Source organism: Grammomys surdaster, unplaced genomic scaffold (genome assembly GCF_004785775.1).
Source record: "Grammomys surdaster isolate TR1022 unplaced genomic scaffold, NIH_TR_1.0 130, whole genome shotgun sequence".
Taxonomy (NCBI): domain Eukaryota; kingdom Metazoa; phylum Chordata; class Mammalia; order Rodentia; family Muridae; genus Grammomys; species Grammomys surdaster.
Genome location: NW_021604588.1, coordinates 19,002,359 through 19,015,285, shown reverse-complemented (window position 1 = coordinate 19,015,285; position 12,927 = coordinate 19,002,359). Strand labels below are relative to the sequence as shown.

At 42.8% G+C, this 12,927-nt stretch overlaps 1 protein-coding gene across 1 annotated transcript; it reads right to left on the bottom strand.

Annotated features, from left to right (window-relative positions):
• Positions 1–5,039: 5,039 nt before the first annotated feature.
• Positions 5,040–8,207, bottom strand: LOC114615231 (putative ATP-dependent RNA helicase Pl10). The gene has a single exon (XM_028760940.1). The coding sequence runs from the start codon at positions 7,786–7,788 to the stop codon at positions 5,809–5,811; it is 1,980 nt and encodes a 659-aa protein (XP_028616773.1). The 5' UTR covers positions 7,789–8,207; the 3' UTR covers positions 5,040–5,808.
• Positions 8,208–12,927: the final 4,720 nt, after the last annotated feature.

Genomic DNA, 12,927 nt, shown 5'->3' with positions numbered 1-12,927 from the left:
CTGCCACAGACACCTTGGGAAGCAAAAGCACCTTTTGAAGGGAAAACAATAATTTCACACTGCACTCTAGGTGTACAATGTCATTTGGGAGACATAAATACTTCCGTGTGAAAAGTAGGAAAGACATGAAGGCAGTGCGGTAGCAAAAACTCCTTATAGACACACACAGGGGCAAGACACATAGGACTGGACCTTTGGGAAAAGGCTTAAAGGACTCAAGATGAGGAGTGGATGTGTGGTGAGAGTCAAGGAGCATTGGATAAGAAGAGCCAGGTAGGCCTCTCCAAAATAAAGCACACTTAGGCCTTGCTCAGGTGGCACCTGGCCAGGCAGGCTTCTCAAACCCAGAGCACTACCTCAGTGCAACAGAGTATCTGTCCTGATGCTATGGGCCACTCTGGTGAACCTGAGCATATCTGAGCTCATAACTGAGAATGAGGCACTTACATAGGAAGCTGCCATTATCTCAGGATGACGGCTTGGTGTGCTGTGAACCTTTCAGCCAAGCACTGACCTTTGAACCCACTTTCCTTCGCCTGGAAGTGACAGAAGCCTTCCTTCCACTTCCCTGCTGCAGAAGCTACTCCCTGACTTCCTGTCCGTCAGAGCAAAGAAGGAAATATGATCACCCTATGAGTCAAGGGCAGGCAGGTCCATTCCCATTAAAGATGGGATGTAAATGGGGAGGACCCTCCTGAGATGAACCCCTCCCACAGCCCGGGTGCTCCAGTCTCCCTTGGAGAGCCAGAGCAGGCAGTGGAATCTCATTAGAAAACTAATACAATAAAGACATGCAGATCTTAAGGGTGGGTGAGGAGCGCAAATCAAATTACCTTCATTACTTTATTCTGCACCTCACAGCGCTTCTGCCAGTGGACAATTGCATTAGATCACTGGGGCGATCAAAAGGCAAAAACTCCCTGGAAATTCATTGTCTAAAGCCAGACTAGGGAGCAAGGGAGTCCCAGAGGAGGAGGCAGGAGTAAATTGTGTTGACCCAAGGCATAAATTTATGACATCTATCCACATCCATGTTAGGCCTTTTGCTTTGCAGCTCCCAGGTCAATGCCTTGTTTTATGTTAGCTGTGCACACAGGTCTGGGAGGAAGGAAAATAACACTAGCAGGCTATGGAGACTCACTTGACTTTTAGAGCCTTGCTTCTTACAATGTCTAAAATTCATGAAGCCCTTAGAATTGTTTAATACACAGACACACACACACACACACACACACACACACACTTTGCTGGAAGAATTCTAGACTTCATGCCAATACCTTATATAGAGCGAAACATAAACATTTAGAAGGGAAAATGTAAGCATCAAATAAGTGGTCTAAGTATTTTTTTTTACATGAGAAAAGGAAACTACAATCACAAATGATGTGTTGTGAGAATTAAACTACAGAAAAGCATGATGGCAAAACACGCTGTGATAGAACTCAACACATATCACATCTAGCCAGAGCTGAGGGAGTTACTAGGTGCTATTATTTCGATCTTGAATGTATTGATGTGTTGGTTGCACTACTTAGCCTGTTGAACTATTGGGAAGTGATAGGGCCCAGTAGTGTGTGACGATCAGCATTGGCATCTTGACCCAACCTAGATAACGTGGGAAGGTGGTCAATGAGGGGTTGTCCGCATTATATTGGTCCTAGAGCATGTCTGCTGTGAGAATGCTCTAAGTTAACTGACATAAAAGTGCCCAGCCCATTGAAACACCATTCCCTGGCAGGAACTCTGAACTGTGTGTCGGTGGAGAGACGGACATGAGGACAAGCAAGTGAGCTTTCATTTATGTCTGCTTGACCATGGATGTGATGTGGCTGGCTGAAGTCCTGCCTTCACTCCCCTATGATGATGTAAACTGAAGGAAACCCCTTTCTTTACTAAGTTGCTTTGGATAAGATATTTCATCACAGCAACAGAAACAAAACGAGAACAGAGAGGGCATATGGGGAGCCTAGCCCCCTTCCTCTCTTTGCTTCTCAGCCATTATGGGGTGAACGTTTAGACCTCCCGTCCGCAGGCTCCTGACACAATGTAATATACTGTCACAGACTGGAAGCAAAAAGGTCAAGTGGTCACAGAGTAAAATCAAGCTGTGAGCCAAAATAAACTTTTCCTCTTTATAAACGCTTTCTCTTGGGTATCTGTTACTGCAACAAAAAGCTAAAAAAAAAAAAAATTACAATTGAAGTTGAAATAACACACACCAGAAAATAAATAGGCACACATTTGAGTCCCTGGAAGCAACATGAAGTAGATATAAACAAAGGGACGTAAGAGCCAGCTAAAACAGTTCCAGTGACCAAAGCTTTGCCTTCTTATTTTTAAGCTTTTTTTGCTGCCCTTAGCAACTGCACAAAGTAAACGGTCAGTTCCTATGGGTTGATTTGTAAGTGAATGGGTTGCATGGAATTCCAGACAGGCCTTGGAGCCAGCAGGCACTTGAATCAACCACAGTTTTCTTGGTAGAGTGGGGGTGAGACAAATGGGGAAAAGAGGTTCTGTGTATGGAACGGAAATGCATATTAATAGGAAGTCATGCAGGTGGCCACAGGAAACAGGTTAACAAGTACACATTTAAAAATAACCCACCTCAACATTTCAAAAATCCTTTCATAGATTTCTTAGAGCCTTTGAGCAAGAAGGCTGTAACTTAGAACATACACGAAATTCCTATACACCCATTGTTCCATACTTAGACAAAATTAACTGGCAAAGGAAGAAAAGAAGCACAAATTCGCCATTCCTTAAACATGGGCTGCACATGGTGACATCTTTCTAGAAGAGCAGTATGAAAAGAAAGCAGACGTGACAAAACACACCAGCACTCCTAGTTCTCAGAGCCTAAGAGAGGATGACTGAAAGTTCAAGGCCAGTAGGGTAAGACCCTGTTTCAAAGAAAAAAAAAAAAAAAAAAAAAAAAAAAAGTCAAGTATACACACAGTGGAGTGTGAAAACCTGCCAGGCCTTCAACCTCAGCCAGTGGATCTAGGTCCTTATCAATTCTGATACTTTAGAATTCTGGTGTGTGTCCTTGGCATGATAAAAATGACACTTTACCTCTGTGATCATGCTCCTAAAGGCCCACAGCCCCAGTCTAATCATAAGGGGGAAAAATCCAACTATTTTTAATTGTAGGACAAAGTACCTAACCAGCACTCCAAAAAAACATTAAAGGTCAGCAGAAATGAGAAATGTCTGAGATTGTCATAGTCAGGAGGAACCTCAGGTGGTTTGATGAATAAATATAGTGTCCTAGACTGGGCCAGAATAAGACACTAGCTAAAGCCAATGGGGTATTAGCCAGTGTGGACATCAGCCAATAGTAAAGTATGACCAGTGGCTCATTAATGAACTTAGCAGATCATAGCAGTATACTAATAATGGGGAAAGGAACGGGATGCTTGGGCACATGGGACACTATCTTTTTGGTTTTTGTTTTCAGTACATCATAAATTGTCCTAGATAACTTGGCTTTTGCTCTCAGAGAACTTCCAGTCAGGTCAGAAAGGAGTCAGAGGTCTTTCTTATCTTCTCCTGTGCTTTTCAAAAGATTTAAAATATAAGGAAATCATTATTTGAAATGACTAGTATATGAAGCCTAATCAGTTTGATGTACAGGCAGGTTGGATTTAAATGATATTACTGATTACTCCTAACACCCAGCAAAGCAGTGGAGTGCAAACTTCTCCTGGAGTCATCTAAACATCTCTCACTCATTTCATTTCACACATAAAAGACTTTATGTCCAAGTGTTTTACCACATTCCTCCAAAATAACTGTAGGGGATAAAACATCCGAGAAGAAAGGCCTCTCTGGAATACCATCCAATCCACACAGACTGACCTTGAACTCTATACAGTTGCAAAGGACAACTGGAAAGGGAATATAGAATTAAAACAAAACAAAAAACATAAAAAAAACCAAAACCTTAAAGTGAAAATAAGAATTACAACATTTGCAAGATTAATTTCAAGGTAACAGGCATAAACAACACATTATTTATCTTGACTGTTGGGATTACAACTTTTAAAGCTAGTTTCATAAAGAAAAATGAACTTTGATCAGGCCTTACTAAGAGACTGGTGTATGACTAGGGTCACAAAGTAGAACTCAGGAAGTTACAGCAGAGATTACTGGAAAGGAGTAATCAAAGGGGGACACGAGGGCTTTAAGAGTGGATGACTAGAGCTAGTACTGATGGAGGCCATTGAGATTTTCTGTTAATTTTATCGGAAATTATAATTTGAGGGTTTAGAATTCTTGGGTTGGACCACTAATAATAAAATGGATTGGCTGTGACAATTATTTTTCTTACAGGACAAACTTTTGTGAATCAATCCATAGCATATCTATGTATCTGAATTTAAACTATATATACATGCATATATGCACACATATATGTAAGCTACATGTTTCTGACCTTATATAAACTATGTAACCCGCTCATTGGTCAATGATGGTAGGAATCTATTCCATAACATTCAACCAATTATTACCTAAGTATTCCAGAGACAGTAATTTGATAGACAGGATGCCCTAGGACATACAGGACCTGAGAAAAATACTGGGGGAGCCGTCTATATAAACAATGTGATTTTAAAAATTCATGATCTCACCAAGTGTGGTGGTATGTGCACTTGGGAGACAGGAGGAACTTCAGGGCCAGTCTCAGGTATACAATTAGTTAGAGACTACCCTTAGGTAACATGAGGACCTGTCTCAAAATAAAACAAAAAACCATGATCCCATGTGAGATGTAGTGGTTTATTGATGACGTTCTACAACAAATGGGTAGAGAATGAGAACAAGTACACATTAGTTTACTGTTCCGTCATTATACATGGAAATTCCATCAATGCCTACTCGTTGAGGAACTATTTCTCTGTATTCTTTAGTTACAAATATCACATCCTTGGCTATTTTCACACCTCTCATCATAAGAAAAAGTAATTCTCTACTCACTATCCATGGTTTTTCAAAACCTGCTTGCATTAAAGAATATAGACCATTTCTTCTATGGTTTCTTGATACCATTTATTTGGAGCTGTTCAGATCCTCTACATCACAGTACTAAGCATGAATACTGACTAGTGACTCCCAAAGGCTGCCACTACATTTCACTGAGGATGACTACTAACAATGGATTATTTAAAGTACACTGGAAAATAAAAATGCCGTTCCATTTCCTGGTCATGCTAAGTTTAGCAACTGAACTGTACACTTAAACAGATATTTCAACCATAACTACTCTTGAACCCCTGGGCTGTTACTTATATATTTCCAAAATGCCATCCTTCATCCTGGGCTTCACCCCTGCCTTCCTTAGAGTACCTAAGGAGCACTTAAGGATAATCCCATTCCATAACAGATACCTGTCCCTTTCTTTTGTTTTCTTAGCCCGAGTTCAGAAAATTTATTTTGTTAAAACAATTTGATATCTTAACCATTACTGAGCCAACGGGACATCAGAATAAAAGTTGTCTAAAGTAAAGGTACAGCACATTAACAAACAAATGATCCTTAGTCATGAAGTTATAAATGCAGAGTAGGATGGGGGGTAAGAGGAGAGTTAATCCAAACTACAACAATCAAGTCTTTAAACCACCTTCTGAATGGGGCTTCTGGATTGTTCCTTTCTTCTTGTCACTTTAAGCTCCCTTAAAAAGTATTCAGTGGGGAATCACAGGAGGCAATGTGCTGTGAGTTCTTGAAGCTATACCAGGTATAGTCTGACTATGTTACATGTGGTGGTTTCTGTATTTGTTTGGTAGAGTAACCTATGGCAAAGCAGGCTCAGTTACCCCACCAGTCAACCCCCTGGGAGCTATAATTTCCTCCATATCCATCACTGTTGTAAAAGCCTCCATAGCTACCTCCACCAAACCCTCTGCTGCTGCCATGGCTGCCTCCACCACTGCGACTGTTGCTAGCACGGCCACTGCTGAAGCTGGAACTGCTGGCACCGCTACTTTGTCGATAGTCTCTAGCACCAAATCCTCCACTAAATCTGCTCTTGGACCGTCCACGACTGCCACCCTTGTAATGGTGTTCAAAAGCCATGTTTTCTAGCCAAGATGGCACTTCTTGTTTTGCTTCAACAAGAAGATCCAGTAAATCTTTGGTAATATTTATGTTCCTCTCGTTGAAGAATGAGGTGGCAAGGCCAAGGTTTCCAACACGACCTGTACGGCCAATGCGATGCACATATTCTTCGATGTCACTAGGCAAGTCAAAATTGATAACATGTTTCACATTGGAAATATCCAGTCCTCTTGCCGCTACTGCTGTAGCCACTAGAATTGGACTTTTTCCTGATCTGAACTGGTGAAGGGCCTCTTCCCTATCTCGCTGAGATCGGTCTCCATGGATACTGGTACAAGCATATCCTTCATGGTATAAGAAATCCTCCAGAGAATCTGCACCCTTTTTGGTCTCCACGAACACCAATATCAGGGAATCCTTGCCTGTCGCATTCAGGAGGTCAAGCAGAAATGACCGCTTGTCTGCTTCTTCCACCCACACGACTTTCTGTGTGATGTTCTCAGAAGTAGACCCGACTCTTCCTACGGCCAGAAAGATATATTCATCCAAGAAATCCCGGGCCAGCATCTGTATTTCCTTAGGGAAAGTAGCGCTAAACATCATAGTGTGGCGGACACCTTTTGGAGGCATGGTGTCTTGCTCAACTATTCTTCGTATCTGAGGCTCAAAGCCCATGTCCAACATCCGATCTGCTTCATCTAACACCAGGTATTTGCAGAAGTCCAGTCCGATCTTTCCTCTCTCCATCATATCCACTAGCCGTCCTGGAGTGGCTACTAACAAATGACAGCCACGTTCCAAGTCTCGAATCTGCTGCCCAATATCAGCTCCACCATAAACCACACAAGGACGAACTCGAGACCGGTATGAGAATTTCCTGGCCTCCTCATAGATCTGCACTGCTAATTCTCTGGTTGGAGCCAGGACCAAGGAAATTGGATACTGTTTGCGACGCCCATACTTTCCATTCTCCTTCATGGCCCTCAAAGCCTCACCTGGACCATCCGTATAGATCTGACTCAAGATAGGTAGAAGAAAAGCTGCCGTTTTTCCAGACCCTGTTTGGGCACAAGCCATCAAGTCTCTTTTCTCCTTGATAATAGGAATAGCATGCTTCTGCACAGGAGTTGGGCGTGTATAACGAGTAAGCTCGATGTTTCCCATAATAATTTCTCCCATCTCAACGTCGCTGAAACTTTCAATATGTGGAGGGCAGTTATTTCCTGTCGCCTCAACCGGGATGTCATCATATTTCTCAAAGTTAATCCCAGTATTGCCTCCAGAAAAGAGTTCCTGTTCCAAGCGTTCGCTTGGTGGGAGCGGTTTGGACCAGTCATCCTCGTCTGCTTTGTCACACCACCGACTGTTCCCGCCCCGCTCAAATTTGCCAAAGCCACTTCTACCTCCACGGCTGCCAACGCCCTCATAGTCACTCCGCCCGCGGTCATCAAACCTTCCCCTGGAGCCACTTCCGCGGTCACTGAAGAAACTGGACTTGGCTCTCGTGTCACTGCGGGACCCGAAGCTGCTGTAGGCATCCTTGTCTTTACTCCACCGTGAGCTGTCTTTGTCGTAGGCCGCTTTCGTAGCCTCCCTGTTCCGCAGGTGAGGGGGGATGTAGCGCCCTTTGCTGGCTGTGCTCCCCCCGCTCTGGCTGTCTGGAGACGTCAGGTCTAGGCCAGCCAACTGCTGGTCCAGCCCGAGCTCATCTTCCTCTGCCACATGACTCATCCCTGAAGAGTACGGAGAACTCTGGGGTTTACCTCCGCTGAGCTATGGTCTCACCACAGAAGTCCTCTGGGGGAGAAGGGTGCGTCTGGTGGGCGACCTAATCCCCGAAGCCCGCTCTGCCGGCGCCGCGGGCCTCCAGTCCCTCTCACACACGGCCTCTCTCCAGCTAACGCTATGGCTTCTGGACCCCGCTCCTGCGCGCCGATTTCTAATCTCGCGAGACTTCCTGGTCAGGCCTGGAGCGCCATCGCCCGCGATGCGGTCACAGGGCCCACCGCCCTCTCAGACTTACAGCTGCGGAACAGCACTCGGCTGAGTTCATAATGGAGTTAGATGTACACGGCGGCCCGGAGCCTAGAACATCGATCGATCGCTGTCCTGTTTCGCTTGAACTTCGCCTTCCCTCTACTCCGCGATTACCGTGCCTTGGAAGTTCTCAAGATCTCGCGAGAACTCAGCCCTCTAGCAGTGAGGCCTTGAAAGTTACTGTAGGCCTCTTGGCTCTCGGTTGCTCACTGTGGCCTTTGTGTTTTTGTTTTGTTTTGGGTTTTGTCCTTCCGTTCTCTCCAGCGCTCCACTTTTTCCCGTTGTTTCCAAGCTGTGGGGGTTCTCCGGTTTAATTAGCTCTTTGCTTTCTCCGAGTGCAGCCTTTCTGAAACCGGGGTTAGGCGGAGAGAGGCCCAAAACCAAGAGGGCAGCGGGTCACGTGGCCACAGGTGTCCCGTGGAGTGGCCATTTTGTGCAGTAGGAAACGGTTGCTTGAATACAGTGTTCTGAAGGGGGGTGGGGTAGGGGAAAGGGGCGGTTGGTGGCCAGGGTGGGGTTGAGGGAGGTAAAGAGGAGTGAAGAATGTGTTTCTCTTAAGACCAAGTAAGGACAGAAGCTCGAACCTGTTGACTGGGTGGAGGGGGGCACCCCAGAATTGCCCAGACGCTGCTCTTGGAGGCCATGGAAAGGTCGCTGATGTACCAGTGGTAACACTGTTTCCAGAGTAAACAACACACGGAAGCCAGCCGCCCTGCATCTTGTAGAGCCGGGTATTCAGAGCCCTTAACTCCTCAGATCCAACCTGAGTGGGATTCACCCCAGACTTGACGTGGGTCCCCGCTCCTGCAGCGAGTTGTGATTCTCCCTGGTGTGCAGGTTGAGGGTTGCTGAGGGCTGGAGGTCCTGCTCTGCATAAACAAGATACCCTGGCCATCCTGCTTGCTATGGAGCAGGAAGTGAGGGCTTGTGTATTGCGAAATAACTCCAAAGTGGGTAATTTGGGCCAAATAGTGTTTAAAAATGTTTTTTGTTTGTTTGGTTGGTTGGTTTTTTTGTTTTTGCTTTTTGACCATGGGTTCACTTGTAGGTCTAAGGGATGGTATGTTTGAAATGTATGCTGCTTGTTTTTGTGCAAGACATTTGTGATCTGGAAAGATGGATAAGCGCTTAAGAGCACATGACTGCTTAGTTAACCTTAGTTCCAGGGGAATCTGATGCCCCCTTCTGGCATCTGTACCCAAGCAGTACACATACCAAAAGCAAGCACACATATATACGCATATAGGTTTTTAAAGTGGCTTAATAAGGCAACAGAAAAGATCATTATTGGTTTATTTCATAATAGATTTTGTACATCTTGCTTCTGCTTGATATAAAGGCATTAATTGAAAATGATCTCTCTCTCTTTCTCTCATTTCACAGAAACTTTAGAACGTAGACAAAAATGACTGACTAATATGACACTGTATAGAATAGAGAGTAGGTAAGGATGTTTGTTTTCGTGGTTTATTTTAGGATTTTTAACTCCACAATTGGACCGCTGAAAAAGGAAGCCAGTATACCCAGGAGAGCAGAGATCAAAAACTTAGACAAAAAAGTGATTCCTTGATCCTATTTAAGTCTGAAATCTAACCTTTGAACCTCTGAATTACATAAACTGTTTAGTCCTTTGTATCTTTATGTCATTTTAAAATGGATTTTTAAAGTTACTGAGAACATAGAGACCCCAACGGATACCAGCATGGGTTACTAAACCAGATTTAGTCAAAACTTTCACCATAAGAAGTGTAGGATAAAGGGCCAAAGGGCCAAAGGGAAAAACACCCTGACCCTGACTTAACCCCAACCCTGAGACCAGGGCCCAGAAATAGAATCCGTGAGCTTACTCCAGAAACCCACCTATCCCTGAGCACAAAAAACCAACAATCCCTGACTAGGAAAACCCACCAATCCCTGAGCTCTCTTAAGTTCAAGAATTGGAATCCCACCAATCCTCACCTTAGAAATCTCCATCCTTGAGAGCTCCCCCCCTTCCCACCAAGAGACCCCATATAAAAACTGCCTGGCTGCTCTTGCAACTGGAGCAGCACTGTTACAAGAAAGAAACAGTAACAACTAGAACTCCCTCCTGCTGCTTAAAAGAACTTTAAAAATTAGAGGGGGGAGAAGGTGTTTGAGGTAACTCGGTGAGATGAGTGACTTTATTCTGAATGTCCTCTAAATCTTTACTAACATTAGTGCTCTGAATCTTCACTAGCTACAGAGCTTCCTTTCTAGCTTTTCTGATATTCTGACATGATTATGTCATGGTCAGAGATTTGGTTAAATGTTTTGCCTTATATTGATTGCTCCAACTCTTAATTTTTAAAAATTCTTTCTCCAAATTATTGGTGTTGAATTTCAGGTAGGTAGCTCACTTTCTCGGCAGTTCCATGTTTTGCTACCCCCCTCCCTTTGAATATAGAAGTGATGGGGTGGAATTTCTGTCATTAGGTTATAAAACACCATGAGTTGATCTTGGACTCTTGCACTACAAATAAGAAAAACTCAAAATATAATCTGTAAAATGTAATCTGAAAGGAATCATAAAAGCATGTCATGTTCTGGATTCTAAATCATAATAAAATGTGAATAATAAGAATATATGTTTGGCTTTCCTTCAGCTCATTCATAATTTACAAACTAAAAACAAAACAAAAAGGCCCATACACATCTATCTTTAACCATGCCTTAAGGTCTTCTTTAGGACAAAGTATAAAGCATGCACCTGACCCGTGTTTCACCTCTGCTTCATTTGCTTCCCTGTCTGGAACCACCCCCAAAGAATTTGAGTCACTCCCTACATTTGGCTCTCAACTTCTGAACTTCTGAAAGTTTTCAGGGGAGGTGCTCTGACAAGGAGATTTGCTTGTCTCCAAGCCCGGCTGTGCCTTCCTTTAATTAAAAATGGTATTGATTTTTCTCTGCTTAATGATAGGCACTAGTCTGCCCTCCTGATGTTCACCACTGACAGCTTAAGTATGAAACAAAGGGCACTTATTCAACACTTAATGCAAAATTATGACTGATTAAAAAGTGATTTATCATGAGAACTACATCTGCATAGGAAGCTCTGTGTGTGTGTGTGTGTGTGTGTGTGTGTGTGTGTGTGTGTTTCTTACTGTACCCAGAGTTTGGAAGGCACAGCAGGATGCTGAGAACAATTCTCTCCCTTTGTAATCCAGTTCTTTCCACTCAACTCTTCTTGTTTCCACACAAAGTGGAGTACACAATTTTCACTGAATTCAGGACCATGAAATGTATGAACAGAATTGTGGAGGTCATGATTCTAGTATCTCGCAACTGTTTATTGTTAGGATGCCCTGCTGCCTTCAGGAGGGAAAACAGCATAGTCTTCCTAGGACTCCATTCTTCTGATGCCGGCCTTGCTGTCTGCTGTGTGACATGCCGGATGTGGACACAACACACTGGATGAAAAAGCACCACTAAAAAATTTAGACCTAGAAGAAGTCAAGCTGTATAATCAGCTTCTGTTACAGGAAAACAAAACAAAAATTTAAAAACCATATCTGTAGCTGTATCATTTTCATACTCTAGAAAACCAAAGAAGAAACATCTGAAGAAAGTAGAATAATAATACATCTATCACACAGAGTAACAGAATTTTTTTATTATCTAACAACTGATTTCTCAGAAATAATTCAAACAAGAAGAGAATGGGATATTGAATATGTTGTAGAAATATGTTGCTTTTCAGTGCTGGGGTGTGAACCAAAGGCCTTTAAACATGCTAGGTAGATATGCTAAAACTGTACCACACTTTCATCTTTAAATGAGATTTAAAATATTAAGAGAAACAACCACAGGAAGTGATCTTTCAGATGTAAAGGAAAAAATAGAGACTATTCAGATAAAAAATGAGGGAACTTGTGAAAGAATTATTTAAGAAAAATTTAACATGTCACAGATTTAGATCTAGGGGCTGGAGAGGTAGCTCAAGGGTTAAGAGCTGCTCTGGCACAGGACCTAGGTTCAATTCTCAGTACTCACAATCTCCTGTAACTCCAGTAGTAGGGTTTCCTAGGTCTTCTGGTGGCACACATGGCACATATATGTACAGTTACATACACATGTATAAAGTAAGGGAATCTTTAAAGATACTTCATATCTAAGCAGAGAAAGGAAATAACATAGAACAAATAAATGAAAATTCAAAAAATTATTCTTAGGTGAGTCAACTGACAGTTTGCATAGATAACAATAAAGTATTTCATTACGTAGCATACTATCCCCTTTTATTATTTTAATGGATCAAATTTTTGATAGACTATATGTAAGATAGCTAGATATGTATATTGTGTGGACTTGTGCACATGCTTGCACACACACACATAGCCAGTAGAGTCCTTATATATGGAATGTCCTTTCTGGATGTCCATGATTTTGTATATATATAATATAGAGATAATTCCATATGCAATATAGGATTATATCGAGAGCAAGTCTAGGGTTCTAATCAAGCTCTTTAATTTCAGGTGGCAGGTTATAAAGACACAGCAAAATGGAAAGTTTTGTCAAGGGTCATTGCTTAGGGCTATCCCACTATTGAATCCTCATTATCTAAGACCATCCCACTGTCGTATCCAGCTCCCAGGAAATATTAGATGTTCTTTAAGTTCTTGGGACCTGAGACCCACAAACATCCTCTCTTAACCTTGTCCTGACTAGGCTTTCCAGGACAGCAGGTAATTTCCTGGGTTTGGCTCCCGGCAAGATATATAATTCTATATTATGTATAGATTATATATACACTAATATGGAGAGAGAGAGAGAGAGAGAGAGAGAGAGAGAGAGAGAGAGAGAGAGAGAGAG

What these genes read in the sequence shown, in the direction of transcription:
- LOC114615231 (XM_028760940.1), bottom strand. Translation starts at nt 7,788, where the DNA reads ATGAGTCATGTGGCAGAGGAAGATGAGCTCGGGCTGGACCAGCAGTTG.